The sequence below is a fragment of the Pleurodeles waltl genome, chromosome 1_2 (assembly GCF_031143425.1).
Source record: "Pleurodeles waltl isolate 20211129_DDA chromosome 1_2, aPleWal1.hap1.20221129, whole genome shotgun sequence".
Taxonomy (NCBI): domain Eukaryota; kingdom Metazoa; phylum Chordata; class Amphibia; order Caudata; family Salamandridae; genus Pleurodeles; species Pleurodeles waltl.
The window spans coordinates 193,774,022-193,787,323 of record NC_090437.1 but is presented as its reverse complement, the minus strand read 5'-3'; the positions used below and the strand labels follow the sequence as shown (position 1 = coordinate 193,787,323).

At 42.9% G+C, this 13,302-nt stretch overlaps 1 protein-coding gene across 5 annotated transcripts in view; it reads left to right on the top strand.

Moving 5' to 3' along the window:
• RNF38 (ring finger protein 38) overlaps positions 1-13,302 on the top strand; it is a 724,979-nt gene that overhangs the window by 679,058 nt on the left and 32,619 nt on the right. For all 5 annotated transcript variants that reach the window (XM_069237710.1, XM_069237731.1, XM_069237718.1 and 2 more), the window contains one exon: positions 9,971-10,070. In XM_069237710.1, the coding sequence (XP_069093811.1) occupies positions 9,971-10,070 (100 nt within the window). The remainder of the gene's footprint in view (positions 1-9,970; positions 10,071-13,302) is intronic.

The following is a 13,302-nucleotide window of genomic DNA, read 5'->3' as shown; positions in this document are numbered from 1 at the left end:
GGCCATTGGGCTGGACACTTCTCCGGAATGGGACATGTCTTCACCGGGGGAGTTCACGGAGGAGGCAGCTTCTTTTCACACAGTGATCAGGAAGGCAGCGGACTTTTTAGAACTTCATTGCCTGCTGCGGAAGTTAAGACAAACATTTTAACAGAGGTCCTGCATCCTTCTTCGACTTCTGCAGATCCTTTCCTTCCATTCAACGAGGCTCTTATGGAGCCCATATTAGAACTTTGGAAGAAGCCTGTATCGTCACCTTCTGTGAATAGAGCTGTTGCACGGAGATACAGAGTGGCGCCTGGTGTTCCGGGGTTTTCATCAAGACATCCTACCCTGGAGAGTTTGGTGGTTCAGGCCTCTTGCTCTACACGGTCTGCTCCAGGCTCATTACCTGTTTTTCCATCAGACAGGGAATCCAAGCAGATGGAGGAATCAGCAGAGAAGACTTTCTTCCCTTGCAGCATGGCCCATAAGGCTGCAAACGCTACCTGTGTGCTGGGTAGATAGGTCCGTGCTCTCATGGACTCTGCGAAGGCCATGGTTCCTGACCTGCCGCAGGATGTACAGAGACCATTTAGTGAACTCCTATCTGATGCGCAGGCTGCGGCAAAACAAATAATCCAGTCTGTCCTGGACTCTACGGACTCGGTAGCCAGGGCAATGGGTACATCTATTGCTACCAGGAGGCACACTTGGTTGAGGTCCGCTGGGTTTTCTTCAGATGTACAGACCACTTTGTTGGATTTGCCCTTTGATGGGGAAAAGCTGTTTGTAGATAAAGCAGACTCTGCCCTAGAGCGCTTTAAAGATAGCCGGGCCACGGCGAAGTCCTTGGGATTGCAAGCCTCCTCTGCTACCCCGAGGGAGACCCCAGTCCTCGATCCAGCAGCCTACCAGCCTCCCATATCGATCCTTTAGAGGGTGGGGGAGGGTTAGGACAAGAGGGGCCACCCAGCAGCACCCTGCATCATTCTCTTCCTCTGGAGGACAACAGCAAGGGAAGCAGCCCTAGTTTTCTCCCCTTTATTGACCATACTTCTCCTGTAGGGGGAGGATTACATCTTTTTCTCCACAAGTTTGAGTTAGTTACATCAGACTCATGGGTTCTAAACATTGTGAGAAAAGGATATGTTCTCCCTTTTCAGGAGTTTCCTCCTCCCATCCCTCCCCATCTCTCATTTTGTTCAGAAGACCATCTCCTGTTACAGCAGGAGGTTCAGATCCTATTGTCAAAAGGTGCGGTGGAGTTGGTTCCAGAGCAGGAAAGGTGTCAGGGTGATTATTCAAGATACTTTCTGATCCCCAAAAAGGACGGTTGTTTGTGACCAATCCTAGACCTGAGGATTTTGAATTGGTTCCTCAAACAGGAAAAATTCAAGATGCTGACTCTGGCACAGGTACTTCTGGCGTTGAACAAAGAGGATTGGATGGTGTCTGTCGGCTTGCAGGATGCGTACTTTCATATCCCTATACTCAGTCGCACAGGAAGTATCTCCGGTTTGTGGTGGGGTCACAGCACTACCAGTTTGCGGTCCTTCCGTTTGGTCTTACTTCACAAAGGTGATGGCAGTGGTAGCAGCAAGTCTCAGAAGGAAGGGGCTATCTGTATTCCCTTACCTGGACGATTGGTTGATCAAAGCCAAGTCTCCAGAGCTTGTGTTGCGTCACTTGCAGATGACAACTCAGTTGGATTCCTCACAGTACAGTTTAAAGAACTTGTTTGGTCACTAGTTGTTACCCCAAGGGTAGGTCAAAAAAAATATAAGGCGGACCCACTGATACTATATTTATTCGGTCACAAATCCCTCCCTACAACACAGCATGGAAACGTGCTAACAGCCAGTCAACAGGAAATGCACCTCCTCCTTATAAGTAGAGCAAAAAACTAAATGCAGCAGGGAAAAGAGTGGCTGCACAAGCTGCCAATCATTGGCGCATCACCAGTTCACAGGCAATCTTGGCGCGCTACAACAGGGCCGTCTGGGATGAAATGGAGGATCTTGTCCAGTACCTCTCAGAGGAAAATCGCAAAAGAGTACAGGATATAGTTTCTGAGAGCCAAGCTATTTCAAACAACTCTTTTAGGTGTTCTACTGATGCAGCTGATACCGCAGCACGTAGTATTCATACCAGTATTATTATCAGAAGGCATGCTTGGCTCAGATGCTCAGGCTTCAAGCCAGAAAATCAGCAGGCAGTTCTCAACATGCCTTTCGACAGGGAATACTTGTTTGGTCAGGAGGTTGACACCACCTTAGAAATGCTCAAAGGCTATGGGGGCCCTACTCACCGCACCACAAAGGGGTAATATTCATCTCCCACAATTCAAGGGAGGCTTCAAACCATCATCTACTGAGCTTTGCACCTCCTAATCCAAGCAAGGCGCCCATTTCTGTAGTAGAGGTTCCTACAGAGGTGCAAACAATAAAGGTAGAGGAAAGACGTCCACCTCTAGAGGGTCTGCCTCTTATACACGCCAGTGACTACTACACCTTCCACCCACTCACACCTCTCCAGTAGGAGGAAGACTAATTTATTTATTTCCACAATGGTCCAGTATCACCACAGATCAATGGGTTCTATCAATTATCCAACATGGTTACTGTCTAGAGCTCATCCCACTCCACCAAATATTCCCCCTCGTATTCACAAACTTTCACAAGCCCAACTTACTCCTTTAAAAGAAGAGGTACAATCCCTTCTTCTCAAAGGGGATATTAGAGCAAGTGTCCCTCTGACAGCAAGGGTTAGGAGTGTACTCCCTATGCTTCCTTATTGTAAAGAAAGATGGGTCACTAAGACCGATTCTAAATCTCAGACCACTCAATCTATACATTTGCTCAGAGCAGCTCTATATGGTTACTCTCCAAGATATCATTCCGCTATTGCAGCAAGGCGACTTCATGACAACTTTAGATCTGAAGGACGCATACTTTCACATTCCCAGTCATCCAGCACACCACAAATACCTCAGATTTGTCATTTCTGGAAAACATTATCAATACAAGGTTTTACCATTCGGGGTGACAACTGTCCCCAGAGTCTTCACAAAGTGTCTAGCGGTAGTTGCGGTATTCTTCAGAAGACAACACATCTATGTCTTCCCCTATTTGGACGAGTAGCTCATCAAAGCCAGTACCATCCAACAATGTCAGCGTCATGCTCATAGCACAGTAGACCTTCTCCACTCCCTGGGATTCACATTTACCTTTCTCAAATCTCCCCTCCAACCTTTACAGATACAGCCCTATCTGGGGGCAGTTCTCAATGCTTAGTCAGTGTTAGCATATTCAAGCCCAACTTGAATTCAAGCTTTTCAAACTTTTCTTTCCTAACTTGAAGAAAACCTCACTTAAACAGTGAGAACAGTGATGCAAATTCTAGGGATAATGGCGTTCTGCATTGCCGGCGTTCTGCAGTGCCATCGTTCCCTTATGCCAGACTACACATGCGTCCCTATCTCGTCAGTGGTCTCAGTCACAGGTTCATCTCCAAGATTTTGTGTTGTCGGACCACCAGACTCCCTGCTCTCTGCAATGATGGAATCCCACCAACCTTTTCAAGGGGCTGCCCTTTCAGCTCTCTGTGCTTCAAGTTACTCTGACTACGGATGCATCACAGACAGGTTGGGGAGCTCACTTCAACAACCTCACAATGCAAGGTATATTTGATCCTTTTCAACAAACCTCTCATCAGTTACTTGGAGTTACAGGCAGTCTTTCTAGCACTCACAGCTTTTTACCACAACTCTCCCACAAAGTGGCTCTAGTCCGTACAGATGACAGCCATGTGTTATCTGCAGAAATGGGGGGACACAATGTTCTCAGTTGTCCCTTCTTGCTCAGACAATTTGGAAATGGGTAATTCACTGCCGCATTCACTTACTGGCAGAGTATCTTCAAGGTATGGGCAATCAATTTGCAGACCTCTTCAGCAGGATGCCGCAAGAAGTCCATGAATGGGAACTTTATCCACAAGTGCTTCACCAGTACTTTCAAAGGTGGGGAAATCCACAAATAGACTTCTTTGCCTCCGCAGAAAATTCAAATTGCCAAAACTTTGTGTCCAGAAACCCACACCCTCAGTCCAAGGGCAATGCTCTATGCATGAATTGGTCAGGGATATTTGCATATGTTTTTCCACATCTCCCTCTCATTCAGTCTCTTGTTCGCAAAACGAGACAAACATCACTCACCATGATCCTGCAGCTCCCGCATGGTCACATCATCCTTGGTTCACAACACTGTTGGATATGTCTAATTCCTCACAAGAAACTTCCCCAACAGGCTGTACCTTCTTACTCAAAATCAAGGTCAAATCAGACATCCAGACACTAAGACACTCAATCTTGCGATATGGCTCCTGAAGTCCCAGAATTTGTTTACTTGAATCTCCCCTCAGACTGTATGGCAATTCTTAGGGAGGCACATAAACCTACAACTAGATAGTGTTGTGCTGCATAATGGAAACGTTTTGTCTGCTACTGTCAACCTTAACACTTTCACCTACTCAAAGCCTCAGTTCAAGACATTGTTTGTTATCTGCTACATTTACAAAAAACTAACTTAGCATACACATCTGTTAGGCTTCATTTTGTGGCTGTAGCTGTTTACCTCCAAAATAAGACAACATATCTCTTTATTCAAGATTACAGTTATCAGAGCCTTCATGGAAGGCCTCAGGAGTCCATTTCACCTAGGTGTGTTCCAGCCTCATCATGGAACCTTAATGTTGTACTCACTAGACTCATGGGGTCCACCTTTTGAGCCTATACATTCCTGTCATTTGCAATTTCTTTCATGTAAGGTAGCCTTTTTAGTAGCTATCACTTCTCTAAGATGTGTAAGTGAAATAAAGGCTTTAACAACCATTCTTCCAGTTACATAAATATAGGTAGTTCTTAGGACAAACCCTAAGTTCCTTCCAAAAGTAGTTTCACCATTTCACATTAATCAGTTGAGTTACTTGTCTTTTTCTTTTTCTACAACCAGACTCGGTTGCAGAGAGAGCTCTTCACACACTAGCTGTTGAAAGGGCTCTTATGTATTACACTATTAGGACTAAGCTGTTCAGGAAATCCAAGCTGCTTTTTGTAGCATTTTCCATGCCTGATAAAGGCAATCCAATTTAAAAAGATTTTTTTTTAAATGGCATAGCCGGATGGATAGTTGTGTATTCAAATTTGATATCTTAAAGCCAAAAAGCAGTTACTTATTATTCCCAGAGCACATTCCACCAGAATGTTTTTAGGTAACATTCCAATAGCGGACGTTTGTAAGGCTGCTTCTTGGTCTACACCACATACATTTACTAAACACTATTGTGTAGATGTTTTAGCACGGCAACAAGCTAATGTTGGCCAAGCGGTGCTCAGGACACTTTTTAAAGCAACTCTAATTCCTACAGGCCAGCCACCACTTACTTGGACGGGGACTGCTTTACAGTCTACGCAAAGCATGTGTATCTACAGCCACATATGCCATTGAATGGAAAATGTTACTTACCCAGTAGACATCAGTTCGTGGCATGTAGTGCTATAGATTCACATGCTCCCTCCCTCTTCCCCGGAAGCCTGTGGTCGTTGTAGTGGCATTCTTATATAAATATTGTATAAATGTAAATACACTGCATGGAGATCTCTTTTTCTTACTCTCTATATTTACTCCTTACCTCACCTGCCTGTGGGAAAACAATCTATCAAAGGACTTGATGCCCATGCGCAGTATCACCAAGAGGAGGGAGTCGCTCAGTCTTGTGACTCAAAAAGATTCTTCGAACAAAAACAACGTACAACACTCCAAACCCAACACTAGATGGTGGACTTATGTAAAGCATGTGAATCTACAGCACTACATGCCACAAACAGATGTCTACTGGACAAGTAACGTTTTCCTTCCTCATCACGCATGAAAGCGCTTTCAAATATGTGAGTTCAGAACTAGATGTGTTGCTTGCTTCACCCCCCACCCACCCACCCACCCACCAGACAACACCAGTAGCTTGAGTATAGCTGAGGCGTTTTGGTTTTGTCAATGCCTGTTAAAAATAGCATTGATTTCGGAGAACTCCTTTTTCAGTGGCTGTGTCCGATTTAATCTCTTTTCGGTTCAGTTGCCTCTATCATTTCTTTTGTATCCAGTATACGGTCTCTGCAAGAGTGCTTAGAGTATCAGAGGTTTCAAGTCCAAGAAAAGCTGACCGGACAAGTTGACATTACCTTTCCCTGTGAAGTAATCTTAGATGGTGGAGCAAGACTGACAGTCTTTTAAGGGATTCCTTTTCAGTAAGACCTTCTAACACAAACTATTAACATCCGTGCATTGCAAATGGGTTAGGAAGCTCATTTGCACAGTATAGCAGTTCAATAGTTGTTTGGAAAATCAACTCGTTCACGTCCGCGTTCAGGAATTCTGGCCACCCTATTTCACTTTGAAGGCATTTCTGCCTTCATTAACAAAAACAGAGCCTTGTCCCAGAGAGAAACCGCCACCACAATACATTACCTCCACAAATGGAGCTGCACCAGATCCAGAGTTATTTCACTGAAAGCCCAAGTGATCTGGCATTTATCGATTCATGCTGTGCATCTCCTGAGTCTTCAACACTGTCAGACATTCTGAGCAGATGCTTTCTAGAAAATAATAAATAAGTTCTCAAGAGCGATATCTTGCAAGACATCATCCAAGACAGGGGTTTGGGGTCGGGGGTGTTCGCTCAAATAGGTAGGTTTGCCAGTGGCCAAAACACAAAGGGGGTTATTCTAACTTTGGAGGAGGTGTTAATCCGTCCCAAAAGTGACAGAAAAGTGACGGATTTACCACCAGCCGTATTACGAGTCCATTATATCCTATGGAACTCGTAATACGGCTGGTGGTATATCCGTTACTTTACCGTCACTTTTGGGACGGATTAACACTCCTCCAAAGTTAGAATAACCCCCAAAATGCCCAAACTTCTACTCCGGAGTTTAGGAAACGAGAATCAGTGTGCAATTCCCTTCTGAAGAATAGGTCCAAGAAGTTTCTTTCTGCCATTTCCACTGATTACATCCGTTTTAATGAAGATAAAATGGTCTGGCGTGACAATGCTCATTAGCCAATAGTAGCCGAGGCAATGGTAGTTTCCTGTGTTTCTTCACATATTCGGAAGGCCACACAGCTGTTGTACAATTCCAAATCTGTTGTCCAAGATGCTAGAGAAATTACATCACCTCAGCATTCTTTATTTAGGCAGCAATTATATGAACATTCCCAAAGGTAAATGAACATCTCCATGAAAAACCATGAGATTTCAAATGAAAAGGATATGTAAAGTGGTGCCTTCATATTAATCCTGCCATGAAATCCTGTCCAGCTATGCAGTCATTCTTTTCCTCCTTCGTGTAGCAAACTCGAACCTTCAGTTTCCATCTATAAATGTTAACTTGTTTGAAATCATAGCATACAGAAAAGGACCGTCACAAAGATATGTTTTTACATTTCCTGTGGTGAGATTTTTGGGTGGTTTAAAAAAACTTTTTCTCCAAGACAGCAGCCTTCCCCAACGAAGCTTAGTTCGGTACTTTCTGAATTGATGACTCTCAGCTTCGAGCCCATGCAGTTGTATCTTAAGTTAGCAAGCTTCAAGCTCTTTCTGCTTTAGAACCTTACATAGTATTTCATGAGAACAGAGCGCTTTTAAGGACGCATCCTTCTTTCTTCCCAAAAGTTGTTTGACTTTCTCACAAACTATATAGTTTCCCTCTGGCCTACTTGAGTAACCTCTCTTTGGCAGACATCACTACATACTTCTGATGTCTGAGTGTTAAGATTTTATCCAGACAAGACCCAAGTCTTAAGTAAAACTAACTACTCTTTCAAGTATGGTCCTATGAGTCCTCTAAGTAGTCCACTGGCAGATGGGTAGGGTTGTGTATTGATCTTGGTTATGAGTTAGCCAACAAACCCACTCCTTAGCAAGCCTAAAGCTCATTCAAAATGAGGATAGATGGCTATTGTAGCCCGGTTATGTACTGGCCCAGTAGCAGAGATTTGTAAGGCAGCCTGTCCACGTTATAACAAAGAATTACTATTTAGGTGCTGAACCAGAAGCTGCACAAACGGTCTCTCAGACTAAGGTTCTGATTGTCAGTGAACCGTGTCACGTTGTCTTTTTGTTGTTTATTAACAATCACATATTTTGGGATAAGTTGCTATTATGATTTATGTTTGAATATCAGTGAAGTTTCTACATTGCAGAAAGAAATGTTACTTGTAATCCTAGTTCTACATCATAGGTATCTTCAGCAAAGTCATAAGTAAACTTACCTCAGTCCCTCCCAGTCTGATATTTCCCCAGCAAATGACATTTATATTTAACATTTTGCATATCTCCTTTAAAGGAAACTAAGTGTGTGATTAAAACTGTCTGTACAGTGCTGGCTGGTCCCTACCCCTTCATGTTTCTCTCCATCATGTAGAGGTTTGAAAGTTTAACAGTTCAGCATAGTCTTTTGCTAGATGCTGCAGTGTTGGCTTTTGTCTAAATCCTGGTTATTGGAGAGAAAAACTCTTAAAAAAATAATAATAAAACATAAATAATAATAACAAAAATAAATACATTAAACAAAATCTGCCCTGTTTCCGACTTGAAAACTGAACCTGCTTTTTGAAAAATGGCAGCTTTTCACCTCCATTTCAAGATATGGATTATGATTTTCATTCACTGCACGGAGTTGAGAGCATTCTAGATTTATGAATATGTGACGATACCTACGAGGAATAACTCTGATGACAAGTAAGTAACATTTCCGTACGTGTAACCATCAGTTTGTAGATCATTTTAATAGACACACGTGACTCTCTGGCTTTCCTGACGGAAACAGATAGTTTCTTGTGTAGGAACACAGACTTACATAACGGGTACATAGGTTTTAGGGGCCAAGGCATTCCTGGAGCTGAAAATAAAGACCTTGGAAAAAATTAGGTTATAGGCCCCAGTATGACGTGGCTGAGGAAAGTATAGCATGTGATCTGTAAACAAACAAGCTGCTGTCAGTTACAGCCCAGTACAATTTACTTTTGTCGTGTTGGATAATCTAACTAGTTTGCTGGATCCTATCCTCTCCCCTGGGGTGCCTTCTTAGCCTTCGGTATTTGATTTTCCTGCAGCGGCCATCTAGGGATCCCCTAGGTGATACATTGTGCTGGAGTTCTGGCCTACTTCCCACTCTTGCTACTGTTATGCTGATAGCCAAGTGTTTTGACTCCAAACAAAGACTTGATTACTTCTCTAGAAATGTTCCTCATTTTTAGCTAGATAACGGAATTAAAGTGAAGGCTAATTAATTAGTTTACCAGGAACACTATATGCTTGACTGGAGGGATCCAGAGTTGTAACGTAAGTCATCTGAGATCATGGACACCTTCATTCCTAAAACACATCTGCAGATAGTGGCATGGAGGAGTGGTAAAAGAGTGCCACCATGCCACTCTGGTACAGTGGTAGAGCTGTGTGATGGGCATTTAAATATGACTGATTTTATTGCCTGTGTCTTCGTGCTACTTGCCTTCAAAATGTCTTGTCACACTCTGCTTTTTGGTATTTCGTGGTCTTCGATATCCCTGGGACCGCATGTTTCCATTGCCACTTCAACCCCTCTTCTTAAGAACTAACCAGTTGCTCTCCTTTGACTCTGCTGGGGTAGTCTCTGAGTTGTAAGCAGTGCCCCACAGCTGTTTGAGCAGGCAGCTTTATTTGTGGTACAAGTCTTGCAAGTGGTATTAGTAAGGTAATGAGTACCTCTGGACTCAGTTGCAGGCTTAAATCTTTCAGTTGATGTTCGAGGAGAGGGCAGTATATATGTTAACATGCCCTTTTAAAATGTCTGCTGAAGTTAACTTTTGGAACTTTGAAGAATTTTTAAACTGCAGTTGAGCTAATTGTTAACTGTCATCATTCACCTTGGCTGAATATGTGCTGTTTATTTTAGATGCGTTGTGTGCATGTGTGATTTTGAGTCGAGGCAACTACTTCGAGTCCTACCCTGCAACCACGAGTTCCATGCCAAGTGTGTCGACAAATGGCTTAAGGTAAAACAAAACAAAAACATACAATGAAATTTGGTACTGTTAATTAATACCCTTATGTTGATGGTAATTTCTTCACAATCTAGATGGCTTTTTAGCTTCATTGACAACATCAACATAGTTTTTTGTTTTAGTACACACTGACAAAATGTTAAACTGCTATACAAAAGCCCAGACACCACACATGCTAAGTGTTTTTTTCCATAAAGGGCATTTTATTATAACTTAATAAACCATTTCAGTTTGATTCATGTTGCTCTTGTGTTCTGTGGTTTAAGCCATATTTTCGTATTAAAGGACTGAGGGCCAGATGTAGCAAACCATTTGCGAGTCGCAAACGGCGAAAATCACAGTTTGCGAGTCGCAAACGTGTGTTTGCTATGCAGAAATGCATTTTGCGAGTCGAAAAATGCATTTCAGAGTCGCAAATAGGAAGGGGTGTTCCCTTCCTATTTGCGAGTCGCAGTGGTATGCAACTGCGTACGCGGTCGCAAATGGAGTCGCAGTTACCATCCACTTGAAGTGGATGGTAACCCACTCGCAAACGGGAAGGGGTCCCCATGGGACCCCTTCCCCTTTGTGACTGGACCCCAAATTATTTTTTCAGAGCAGGGACCAAGGGACCACTACCTGCGCTGAAAAAATCCAAAACAAAAGGTTTCGGTTTTTTTCTCTAAATGCAGCTCGTTTTCCTTTAAGGAAAACGGGCTACACTTGGATAAAAAAAACTGCTTTATTTAAAAGCAGTCACGGACATGGAGGTCTACAGCAGGCCTCCATACCCGTGAGTGCCCATAGTCGTTATGGGGCCGCAATTTGCGACCCCATAGCGACTCGCAGACGGTGTCTGAGACACCGTTCTGCATAGCAAATTGCGACTTGCAATTTGCAAGTCGCACGGACTCGCAAATTGCAAGTCGCAATTTGCTATCTTGCTACATCTGGCCCTATAGCTTATTTTTGACAGGATGGACCTTGACAATTGGTGGTGTTTACATGTATACAGAGAACCAGGCACTTGTTAGCTGACAGAGCCATTAAAAGCTTTATCCCTGTATTCAAAGGTTCTAGATGACTGAAAATTTAGAGCTATTTCATATAGTCTATTGCTTCCCATACATCACTTTGGGACAAAAAAGCTGAGGTTGAGGACTCTAGATGAGACCAGAAGCCGATGTATCTCATCAGGAATTTTTTAGGCTTTCTTAGATAAATTAGCCACCTCCTTTTCTAACAAATTTCGAACAACGTGTATTTTGTTTGGTTGCATTTAGAAGTGTCATTCAACAAGGAGATTGTAATCCAGTGTCACACCCATGATCGCTCTTCCTATTTCTCACAGTCCCTCCCTTCCAGGGAAAAAGGGACCTCCAGTCTTCAAGCCTTCTAGATTAACCCTGTAATATAAACTAGTAGTTGAAAGAGATATTAATTTTTATGGGTCTACGAATAAATAAGTGTAACTACAATGTTTAAGCAAGTCTTTTATCAAGATTTCACAAAAGCCCAGTCTACAAGAACCTGTCCAATTCTTATCAAGATTGAGCCAGTCCCTGCATCTGCACGTGTATCTCAGCAAATATGCCCCATCTGTTCTTCCAGTATTTGTGAGGGACTGAAACTGCATGGGTCTCGTCAGCATAATTTTGGAAATATAATTCGTGTTCTTGCAAATGGTCATGGGGACGTTTTGTATATATGGTGAATGCGAAAAAAGGTGCAAGGACCTTGCATTACCCCACATATACGTGTTGTCACCTGAACTTTATTCTCTTTAATGGCTACTCTGGGTTTTCAACATCGGAATGATTCCATGGATGTGTTGGGCATGCCAGGCAACAGGAAACTCTTGATCTGCTCTTTGTCTTCAGATTGTTTTTTTTTTTTTTCCTTGACCAGGTGTTTTTGTGTCTTCAAAGACAAAAAATAAGCTGAGCCTGGTCTGTTATTCACAGAGCTCGAGGTAGAAGTATTGCATTATGGCCATGGCTCAAGCTTCACATCCAGGATGACTTCTCAGGCCATGGGAGGTTTGTGTAGCAAGGAGGAACCACACACAAAATGTGTATTTTATTTCACACGTCTGGCTAGTTAACCCAGCAACTGCTCACCGCGTGGCACATTCAGCTATGAGACTCTAAAGCACATGGAGGGTCAACTTCTGCAAATGGTAAGTGCTGAATTTCCCATAAAGTCATCCTGGAAAAGCATTACTCAGGCATGAAAGTTCGAATTGAAGATTCATTGCTTCCACTGAGCCTTCCGTTACTCCCATAAAAACTGCATCTGCAGGCTTCTGGGCTTGGTGATGGTGACACAGTAGAAACCAAGGCTAAATCTTAATCCAGATTTACCATCACCTACTTGACTTGAGAGTATTGAACAAATGTATCAAAAAGCAAATTATCTCATTGTCGAACATCCTCCAATCCATCATCCAAGAGGTCTAGTGTGGATGGATCTAGAAGACGTATATTTCCACCTACCAATACATAAATGGAACCATAAAAAAATTATATATTATGGTGGATGACCATCACTGTCCCTTCAAGACACCCCTTTCAGTCACTTGTCAGCGCTAATAGTATTGACAAAATAACTAGCTCTAGTAGCAGCACATTTGCAACCTCAAATATTGGAAGTATTCCAATATCTTGGTGACTGGCTCATCAAAACTCTTCAATGGTGTCAAAATTGGAAGCAGCCAGTCAGACACCAAATATGTTAAAAGAACTAGGTCCGAACCTATAGCAAACAAATCTGTAGTCAGTTCAGTGCATCAGATTGTAGATCTAGGGGAAAATATCTGAATAGATACTATTAAGGCGTATTGATTGCAGTAAAGACGTATTAGGATGTTCTAGGTCATCAATCCAAAGACACACATGGCACAGTTAGAAAATATGTGGGAATTACATCCTCTTGTATCCCCTTCATGCTGTGGTGTTCGCTGAGTATCAGATCTTTGTGAAAGCAACTTGATATGCGGTGGAAGCAGATTCCTGGACAATTGTACCTTTGTATTCAGCTAACCAGGCAAATGAAGCAAGCCATGAGTTGATTGATACAAAAGTAAAACATATTTCTGATGGATACAAACTACCTGTGGCTTCCTCACCTTATAAATTCACCATTGCGCCAGCATCCACCGGAAAATCTTCTTCCCAGCTCTCCACGTCGACGAGGACGTCATGACGTCACTGTACCAATAAGAGGTCCTCGCCTGTGTGCTGAC